Source organism: Nicotiana tomentosiformis, chromosome 4, assembly GCF_000390325.3.
Source record: "Nicotiana tomentosiformis chromosome 4, ASM39032v3, whole genome shotgun sequence".
Lineage (NCBI taxonomy): Eukaryota > Viridiplantae > Streptophyta > Magnoliopsida > Solanales > Solanaceae > Nicotiana > Nicotiana tomentosiformis.
Genome location: NC_090815.1, coordinates 20695918 through 20707112, shown reverse-complemented (window position 1 = coordinate 20707112; position 11195 = coordinate 20695918). Strand labels below are relative to the sequence as shown.

At 33.3% G+C, this 11195-nt stretch overlaps 2 protein-coding genes across 2 annotated transcripts; one reads left to right on the top strand and one right to left on the bottom strand.

Annotated features, from left to right (window-relative positions):
* Positions 1-1576: 1576 nt before the first annotated feature.
* LOC104092741 (gibberellin 2-beta-dioxygenase 6-like) lies at positions 1577-5744 on the top strand. Its single transcript, XM_009598408.4, has 3 exons — positions 1577-2382; positions 3027-3348; positions 5176-5744. Exons 1-3 carry the CDS (start codon positions 1925-1927, stop codon positions 5404-5406), a joined length of 1011 nt encoding a protein of 336 aa, XP_009596703.1. The 5' UTR covers positions 1577-1924; the 3' UTR covers positions 5407-5744.
* Positions 5745-6585: 841 nt separating this feature from the next.
* Positions 6586-10154, bottom strand: LOC104092740 (uncharacterized). Its single transcript, XM_009598407.4, has 4 exons — positions 9992-10154; positions 7661-8540; positions 7482-7541; positions 6586-7214 (listed from the first exon to the last, which is right to left on the bottom strand). The coding sequence occupies exons 2-4, from the start codon at positions 8288-8290 to the stop codon at positions 6807-6809; spliced, it is 1098 nt and encodes a 365-aa protein (XP_009596702.1). The 5' UTR covers positions 8291-8540; positions 9992-10154; the 3' UTR covers positions 6586-6806.
* Between the last annotated feature and the right edge of the window lie 1041 nt (positions 10155-11195).

The window sequence follows — 11195 nt, the reverse complement described above, 5'->3', positions numbered from 1 at the left end:
GACTGTTTTTCTACTTTAAAATATTCAGCCATACGTGTGACTGACTTTTTCATCGAACTCCAGAATTCTCGTTCTACCTCCAAAAGAATACAAAGCACAAAATGCACAAAGTTGCAGTACATGAAAAAGCCTGGCAAATATTTCTTTTGCTTTGTTTTTCTTTTCTTAATTAGGTTCAGCTATCCGGTATTCAAAAATTCACAGGTCTAACTAATTAGAATTCACTCCGAAAAGATCCATTAAAAGGTAAAATACTCCTTATGACAAAAAGTTTTTTTATTTTTCGGACTCAGCCCCGAGACTTTTTCTTAAGAATGGATGGATCTTAATCATCTCACCAGACCGCATGATTTATGTCGGGTTTCTTTTTTTATTTTTTTATTTACAACCATTAGCAGACAGAATCCAGATCCTTCTAAATGCAAAATTCACTACCAACGATTCAAGCTAAATGCCATCAATATCAGCAAAGTCAAAGATTAGGTAAATTATCTTTCTTAGTATATAATCTAAGGAATTTACATTATTATACTTCATAGTAGTGAAAATTCTTTTGATACACAAAATAAATCTTTTTAATTAATATGGTTGCCTGCTCATGAGATTGCTAACAAAATAGTATCTTGTCTTGCGATTTTACTAGACAATTAATGCACGTTAAACTTAACTTTGACTTTATATATAACAAGACATTTTAATTACGACAAAGAAAATTTGATTTTTCCCGATTCGGTGATGACTTCCTTGTCTAAACTATATATGTATGAGTTAAGAAATAAAAAAGCAAATATATTTTCGTACTAGAAATTGACTTTTTTCTAATTTAATATTCAGCCGTACGTGTGACTGACTTTTTCATCAAACTCCAGAATTTTCGTTTCTTAACATCCAAAAGAATACAAAAACAAAATAAGCAAAATAGCAGTTCACAAAAAAACTTGCATTCACATTGTTACATAACGACCGAAAAATTTGATGAGATGGTTGGAATTAGTTGAGTCTCGAGTTTGAGTATTGAAACCGAAATTTTTAAATTGGAAATACTTTATCTTTCTAGTGACTTTATTTAAAGCGAATGCAAATTAATCCGCTCTGGATACTAAATGGTTAAATCGAAAATAAAAGATTGTCACAAAAGGTTTAATTATGTGGACGTCCGTTCCCATTTTTCTACAACCATTGGCAGACAGAATCCAAATCTTCCTTAAATGCAAAATTCACAATAAACAATTCAAAAAAAAATGCCTCAAAAACTTTCTTCTCAACAAAATCCACGATTAGGCAATATTCGTCCTTAATTAGTATCTAATAACGAATTTGCATTATTATATTTCCTTTTTATGGTGAAAATTTCTCTTGAATCTGACACTTCTCTTTCTCCTTTTTCCACAGAGAGAAATAATTCCTTTAAAAAGTTCCTCTCTGGGGAATATATAGGCACTGCAATACTTTATCGGGCAAAAGAAAGTTTCTCAAATTTTTAAATTTTTAAAGAGAATTTTGGTTTGTGAATATATAAAGAGTACCAAAATATATGAGTGGTCTTACATACTTCATTTTCCTAATATCTCATAAGTTAAACCTCAACATTTGAACTAAATTTGTTTCCTACATATCCATCTTCTTTTTTTTTTCTCTATTCAATGCCTAAGAATTAGTCCTATATGATTAAAAGCTCAATTTCAAGAAGATACATTCTCATTGTGACAATTGTCATGAATTAGGAGGTTTTCCCTTGTTTTTCCCCATTATGGTTTTTTGTCTCTTATTTCCTTCCACACTTTCCTTCCCTTTTCCCCCTCTCCTAATTAGCCATATAAATACCTCTTGTGTACTCTTTGTCCCAACTCCCAACTCTTCTAATTCCTTCCTTATTTTTCTTGTTTAATTTGATCAAAACTTAGTTATACATATTTCTAAAGTTATGATGATTGAGTCTTGGAATCCTCCTCTCTTACATGATTACTCTAAGCTTTCGCGACAGAGCAGTCGTGACGATGGTGAGACAAACCACAGCGCGAAACTGGTGATGGAAGAGTACGAACTTCCGTTGATAGACCTTAGCGGTCTAAAAAGTAAAGATGAGAGACAAAAGATTAGTTGCGAAAACGCAATAGCCAAGGCTTCATCTGAATGGGGTTTTTTTCAAGTTGTGAACCATGGTGTGAGTCTTGACTTACTTAGGAAGATGAGGAGAGAACAAATGAAGTTATTTAAGGCATCTTTTCAAATGAAAGCTACTTGTGGGATTTTAAATAATTCTTATAGATGGGGAAATTCAACAGCTACTTGTCCTAAGCAATTTTCTTGGTCAGAAGCTTTTCATATCCCTATGACAAAGATTTCAGAAGCTGATTCTTATGGAGAGTTCACAACTTTAAGGTATTATCAAATTAGATAGAGATTAATTTTATCACCTCTCATTTAATTCTAGAAAAGAAAACGACGAATTCAAAATTTAGAGTTTCAAATTGGATTTGAAGCTAATTAAAACCTTGATAAGCTTAGGTAGTTTCACCTTGTCTCATTCAAGTTTGGCATTTCTCTTTCTCCTTTTATTTTTTTCATCACTCTTTTACTAATTTGTTTAGTTCTTTTCCCCTCAAATATTTAGAAGAAATAGATTACTTATTTTAATTATTATTATTATTGTAAATATTCTTCATAAAAGTACACATGCACATGCAAACTACAAATATGTATAAGAGAGAGAAAAAGAGAATATTGTAGGAATATTATATAATATTAAAGGAAACTTTTATATATGAGCAATTTCTTTTCCCCTAAACCATTGTATGTTTTACACATTCACTTAATATTTTTTTGGGGGGGAGTAGGTTGTCCATAAATAATAGAAAGGGATATGACCTTGTAGTAGGATTTGAAGATTGGAGTTATATATACTAACAATGTAAAGGTCAGTGACATTTAAGTGTATCGGTTATAGTAGGTTATTAATGTATCTTATAGGTTATCATATTAAACTCGGTTAAATATATAATGTCTCTCCAACTCTTTGTTAATAGGGAAGTGATGGTGGAATATGCAGCTGCAATGCAAGACCTAGCCAAATCACTTGCTGGAGTTCTTGTAAGAAACTTAGGTCAAAGAGATAATCTAATCAAAGGAATTTGCAATGAGAGTTCATGTTTTCTTAGACTCAATCACTATCCACCTTGTCAAATTTCTCCAGAAATATTTGGATTAGTACCACATACAGATAGTGATTTTTTGACCATTTTACATCAAGATGAAGTTGGTGGACTTCAACTAATGAAAGACTCCAAATGGATAGCTGTCAAACCTAACCAAAATGCACTTATTGTCAACATTGGAGATCTTTTTCAGGTACACTTTTTATCACTTTTATATGGCTATCACTTTTGTTTTTTGGAAATTAATGGAGAGAAATGACAAGTGAGGATGACTTGGTTAAAGTACCTCATGATATCTCCTAAAGCGAAATAGGCACGCGCATATGTAAAGAGTCGGCCTGAGTCGTGCGAACTTAGATAACGCCTAATTTAGTATACCACCTTACCTTCAATTGATCAATGGTCTCAAGTAAAGGTGTCAAGGGGCGAGCCGGGCCGGTCAGGGGTTGAGGAAAAGGGAACCGGTCGGTTTCGTAATCGGGCCGATTTCGGTTATTTTTTACCGGGTTTACTAGTTCCGGACTTTCCCGGTGCAAAATTTAATCGGAACGATTCCGGGTCTAATTGGCCGGGCCGGGCTAATTTTTTTTTTTTGTATTTTGTATAACAATCGTCAACTTTATAAAAAAAAATTTAAAAAAAAAAAAATAGCCATTGAATTTGTCCGGGCCGATCCGGTTAACCGGTTTCCATGTGACTTGACCATAATGGATCGTACCGGTCCGGTTAACCGGTATCAAAAAATTACCCGGCGCAGTCTGGTCCCCGTCCCAACCCAACCCTGCCCGGCCCCTTACTACCGTGTCGGTCCGGACTAAAACCGATCTGGGCAGGTCCGGAACCGGGCCAGCCTGACTTGTTTGACAGCTCTAGTCTCAAGTTATAAGGAAGTGAGAGAAATAATAACGACAAGTTGGCATATTATGCGAGTAGCATAAGTAAAAAACATTTGTTTAAACTATGTTTATTTTTCCTTAAAAGTCTCACTTAATTAACACTCCAAAAAAATATTTTTTGCAAAAAAATAAAAATAAAAATGTACAAGCAAATGACAGTAGTTTTTTGTTTCCACAAGATGTTAATCCTCTATTCCAAACAGGTGAAACAATTGAATATATCAGGGTCAAATTGTCTAATTCTTGGTTTGATTTTGAACATCGATTTACTTTTATATTTGAAAACTACAACTAAAAATAGAAAATGTCATTATCATCAACTTCATATAAATAATCAAAAGTCCAATTTCTTTATAAATGTTTTTTATTGGTCAAGAAATGACGAAACCAATGTCCAAGAATCCACTTTCTTTTTCACCAATATTCACTCCAATTGCCAGAGTCGCTTATGGTCTCCTTTGTCATTATATAAAATAAAAAAAAATTATCATCAGCCAGATAAAAGGCAACGTATAAAAAATAAATTAATTTTGGCATGTTATATTTGTCCAAGAATTGTACCCAACAAAGTCAATTCCTTCTTCCTCGATAAAAATAACACAAGTATTTTATACATACTTGCTAGGAGGAAACACTTATATTCTCTTTGATTGATGGCTAATCTCCAAATCATCACCAAGATTTTGCATTTAATTAGTAAAATAATTGAAATGTGCACAATATAGCTTGGATATCACCATTATTAAAAAAAAATTACATTAATCATGCAAATTCTATCTTTCCTTTTTGTCCTTTATTTTAGTTAAAAAGAAAAAGAAACATTAATTGATGTTTTTTAACTGTAATAGTCGTAGTAATCGGTTCTAAGCAGATACAACCTACATCTTATGAGTTCATCCGAACTCACTAATTTTGGCTTGAACGCTACAAATTATAGATTTTCAACCTGATAAATCAAATATATTGTGTTAAAATTCTTAATTCAAACTCACAATATTCAAACCTTGTATATGCCTCTGACTCTGCTAAGAATATCATTGTTCTTTTACTAAAATACTACTATTTTGCATTAATAGACAAATTACATTGATAATTTACAACGTTAAAATAATTAATAAATGCAGGCTTGGAGCAACGATTTGTATAAAAGTGTGGAACACAAAGTGATGGCTAATGGAAAGATGGAGAGATTCTCAATAGCTTATTTCCTTTGCCCTTCTTATGATTCTTTAATTGGAAGCTGCAAAGAGCCCTCAATTTATAGGAAATTCACTTTTGGAGAATACAGATATCAGATTCAACAAGATGTCAAATTAATTGGACACAAAGTAGGCCTCTCAAGATTTGTTCTATAGCATTTTACACATATAAGAGCAAAGAAAAAGAAAACATATATTTGAGGCCTAAGATCCTAGAAGAAAACCACAATTTTGAGGGAGTTGATACAAGAAAAGTTTTTTGTTATCTTTTATTCGTATATATATGTAGATCGATTTACCTATATAGTTTTAAAATTAAAGGAGAGGTCTTTTTGTTTACTTCTTTTTGTTTGGGAGAGAAAAGTGAATGGAGACATTACGTCATAGGCGTGTACATTAGAAAGAGACAACAAAGGTTACTTTTGTACTATGTTGTTTGCAATTGTTCTAAGTTTGATATATGAATAAAGATAAGAGTAACGTTTTGCCTTCCATACTGTTTGAAATCTTTCACTATGTTATATAGATTCATGAAATTTCTACTTCCATCATTTAGACACTTTCAAATTGTTCCATTTCCCCGTGCCAGACACTTTGTCGTTCAAAGAACACGTGAAAACTAGTTAGTAATCACTTCTCTAGAACAAGATGCATAAATAAAATATATCCGAATCAACATGGTTAGTAAGGATTCATATAACCGAGTCCAACTCGTTTGACACGGAAGCATATAGTTGTTGTTGTAAAGATCTGTTCGAGTTACCCGACCAAGAGATGTATAAAACGAAAAGCAATCACAAGGTAGATTAAGGTAAGCCACTCACATAAAGGACCAACTGATTTCAGATCACCAAAACTTGCTATTTCATGCATTTTACAATCCTATCTCAGCTATCTTAAAATATCAAGCAGGCCACCTACTTATAAATGAAACTTATCACACAACCAGAAGCGAATCCAGGATTTAAACTCTATGAGTTCAGTTTTTAAAGTTTTTAGCATTTAACCCATTATATTTTTAAAGTTATGGGGTTCACATCTACTATTTTTGTAATTTTAATAAATTTTTACATATGAAATCTTACTCCGTGTCGAAAGTTATGAGTTCAATTGAACCAGTCGGTAATACACTACATAGGCCCCTGATCACAACATACGTGTCTAAAGAATCAGTGTGATGTTTGATCACATTGATAAATAGAAATTTCTGTATTCAATAAGATCATCAGATGAATGTGATTTCAGTCCCGTAGCTAACTCTGACATAACATTATGGTATAGTTGACAAAAAAAATAATATACAGATATTGAGGCTTCTTTCTCTAAGTTCATTCATTTCCGTGGAAAAACATTCTTTTGTATACCTGGGAATCAAGTTCTCATAATTACTGTACAATGATGAGATAAAGAAAATACTACTATGAAGAATATACAAATAAACAAATACTCTCTCGTGGGATTTATATGCAAACAAGTGAATGCTTGGGTGAATTAGATAAATTATATTTGATCAAGTTTATTCTTCCAAATCCTCTACCTAGTTACCTTCACAATTATTAGTCAAGAAGCAGAGCTACCTTGTCCTTGAGACTGCTCTTCTTCTTTACCAAAACTGGCTGACCCTCAGAAGGATCGCTCTGGTTTTTCTTGTTTAGATTGTGAGCTAAACTCATCATGTCTTCTCTAACTAGTTCAACTCTCTTCTCCTCATGAGTTTTCTTCAACAAAGGGCCCAAAAACACATCTAACATGTCTTGAGTAGGATTCTCGGACATGTTAAGCTTAGGAGGAGCATCTTCAATTGTTGTCTGAATTGAAATACAATCAGAATTTCTTTCTTCTCTTCTCAAAGATTGATTTTCGACTTCAGTGCAACTTAATGAGCCTATTGACATGGAAATAGCATCCTCTATTGGACAACTTCTTTCTTTGCCTGATGCAGCTTGCTCATTCTCATTCACATACTGCCAGGGAAGGAAAAATAAGATAACAACCAAGGTTTCATATTTACTACATAATTGAAACAGCAACTTTTATACCAAACAACAAAACCCCTGAGACAATATATATCTTTTAGAAATCATTCAAATGAGATGCCGCAGATTAAAAGCCTAGTTCCCTATTTTAAATAAAAAAAATGGAGGATCTCCGCTCATTTTAAATAGCAAGTAAAGGCTTAGTAAACAATTCAGATGATCCAAAACTAATAGGATTTAATTAACAACAATCACCTCCTTAGCGATGCTCAGTAAATCTTCAACGGTCAAATCTTCATCAGAATCACCAGCATACTGCAAATGAACAGTAAAAATATCTGAGATACAACATTTCTGGCCAAATGTGATCATCACTTTTAGCTGGTAAAACTGAAGAATTGTTTTGGAGACCTCAAAAGAACTTAGCGGATCACCTCTTCTGCTATGCTCAGTAGATCTTCAACAGTCAAATCCTCGTCATCTGTTTTTGGTGTCAACTCTTCAACATCGGCACAATTCTCATTCCTGGAATTCTTTACTTTCTGTTTCTGCCTCCTTAAACTAGGGCCAGCTTCATTAGAATTTTCCTTCACGCTGCGGCATTTTCTCTTCCTTAAGCCACTTCTACCACTTGCTTTTGTTGTTGACTCTTCCATCCCATCACCTCCCTCAATCTTGGAATACTTCGTTTTCTGTTTCTGTCTCCTCAACATAGGCAACGCTCCATTACCATTTACCTTCATCCTGTCACACTCGCTCTCCATTAAACCGCTTTCATCATTACAGTCATCATTTGGTAGGTTTAACTTTCTTCTGCTTCTTTTTGTTGTTTGGCATATTGAAATCTGTGTGGATGATTCCTCAGTGAATGCTTCCTTTTTGTCCTTAGTCTTTCTGTTTTTCAACCTGCTGTGCTTCTGTGTGACAATTTCCTCTGTATTATTATTACTGTCGACATGATCAGTTTTGACTTTTTCCTTTACTTGATCAGCAGCAGACGTAGCAAACATCCACCGAGGCAACTGCCTTTTTCGACCCTTGTCAAGAACAATCCGATCATCCATTATTTCTTTTGTTTTTTCTTCTGCAGAATTACATCTAGTGAATAAATTTCCTGTTAGGTTAAAGCTACTCAGTCAACAAAAAGGGAGGACGCTCAGAATATTCAAGCTAAAAGCTGTATCATAAACAACTCAATCAGCTTGCACCAGCTTATACATAGTGGCGAAGGGACACAACTTTCATCAGCTCGAGATATATTTTTCCACTAAAAAGAATGATGAATTTGAGCATTCACCTTCCTCAAAATGCACCCTATAAAAATAAACAAAAGGAGAGAATGAATTTTCTTTCCAATGAGCTTCAACCACAAACTTTGGGCTTCATTATAGGAAAAGTCCATATGAAATGGGTATTGGTAAGCACAAAAGAATAAATCTTAGAACCATATAAGACTTTGAAGTGAAATGTTAAAATTTTCGAAGTTTGTGCATAACATTTTTTCAAGATTGTAACTTCACACCTAATCTATAAGATTTTTCTTCGAGTTGTTTCATCTGCGCAAACTCTTGAAAGTGCTAAACCTTCCTAGAAAATACAGTTTTTCTTACAACTGAACTGCTACTTCTGTTACCTACCAAACTGGTCCATAAATCTTCTTTAATAATAGAGCCCAGAGACTAATAAGTTTGTCTGCAGCAGCTCTATTTCTTTTCTTCTCTCATAATTCAGAAAAATCAGCAGAACCAGCTATCAACTTTATAAGATGATATATATGAAATCAATCACATTGTTGTACTCTCTTAGCTATACTGAATCACATGAAAGCAGAAATCCAAAAGATAACAATAAAATAAAGCAAAATAGCACCAAATTTCAACGATTTACATAAAAATCCAGCCAAGAAGCACGAGTCGATTAAGCATTTGAACATCGATTTAAAACAATTATATGTTTAGAGTTCAATTCTATGCACTGAGGGTGTAAACCTTTTTTACACAATCAGATAATTTTTAAGGTAATTACACATAAATATTTAGAATTTTAAGTTATATACACCTTTACACTCGCTCAAAGGATGTCTCCAGGTAAACTTCCTTAAAATGCGAGATTTATAATCATAAAAATAAGACATGATACCTGCTACAACAGGTATACTTATTGCACCTGGTGTTTACACCTAACTAAACAACTAACCTTAAGAATCAACAAATTAAAGTGAAAATGCATATCACTTAACCATTATTAAGTATTAAAAGGTGTATATGCAAGACATATGTCTTCCATTGTATAAATATCGGGAGCAGGTAAGTATTTACCATAGGTGACATGATGGTGTAAAATTGCTTAAATTAACTTTGTATAAAACGTAAACTCAAATATTTATGGTAGTCATTAAATGGTGACTCCATAAAATAGTAATTGACCTGTTATCACAGGTTAAGAATCATTGATAGCAAAATAAAATATTTATATTTCAGCGTATATAATTTAAAATTCATATACTTGTACTATAAATTAGCACACACTTTCACAGAGTAATAGTCTGTAGTGGTAATCTGCATAGATTAACTTAAAATCCTGAAAAGTAATTGTACCTGCAGCAAAACCCACAAGAAAAGGAATTCTTAAAAAATTGCAATTAATTGGCGAATTCTCTATTCGAGCAAATTTTTGAATTTATTTGTCGGAGAAGGAGAATGAGCTCAAAAATTGATTGATAAACATAGATGGTACCCACAGAACGAGCGGAAGAAGAGGCGTACCTGTGCTGTGAGGTCACTGAAATTGCCGGCGATTTGATTCGACGGGAGAAAGTGCCGGCGGGTTCACCGGAGGCTGGATCCGTCGGCCTAGTTTAATTGCAGACGTCAATTGGTATAACGATGTTGAAACGAAACTAGTGGTGTATAATATAGCGCAATTACAAATACAACCTTATATTTTGTTACCCCTCTTATACTAATAGTAGAATTTATGTTATCCTTATTTTTCTAAATGAATTTGACCCCCTCACATAATAGAAATCCTACACAAGAAAAATTTATTTAACTAAGTAAACTTAAGATAATTTAAGAGGTTTTAGGCCTTCTTGGCCTTTTACAATGTTAAATTTAAGAAAATGTCTTTTTTAGATCTTTTACGTGTAAAAGTAAATCTCTCATATGTAAAAAAAGAGGTAGGGTCATAAAACTGAAAACAAGTTTGTAAAAGGCCAAAAAACCAATTGACCCCCGATAATTTAAAGTGAAAAAACAAATAACTAAACAAAATAAAAATAAGAAATTTTATATAATAAAATACTATTATTCAAAACAAAATGCAAATAACTTACATGTTAAAATGTATGAGATTTATTACTAATAAAATAATATAAAGGGAAAATACATAAATACCCATGAACTATAGCTGAATTTTCAACTACACACTTTATCTTTGCGAGAGTCCTATTACTCCTCTGAAACTTTTTAAAATGAAATAAACACACCCTTCAAACTGGACAACCAAATTTCTGATGGAGAGTGTTGTGCACGCACTGCCACCTAATAATTTATTTTTTTTACATTTTTTTTCTTATTATATTCCAGTTTCATGTACATGGACGCCGACAAATGTGAAATTATTTTCGATTTTAGAACCGGAGAATGTGAATTATTAAATGAAAATCGTAGTCCGAGCCAGAACAGTATTGTTGAGTTGTCGCCGGCGGTAATGATGGAGAACTCGCCATCGGCGGTGATGTTAGACTCATCGTCATTGGATCTCACCCTTGGTGGATCTGGTAATTTTTTAAGCAATGGTTTGGGTAGGTTTTTGTTCTAGAACCATTTGTTTTACTATTCTCCGGTCGCCGGAGGAATCGACAAAGGTGTGACGCCGGTGAATGATATGTACTATTTGGGAGCTCGACAACGAGGGGGGTGATTTCTTCAAATAAAAAAGTTGCCAAAAAATGGCAGAGTTTATTAT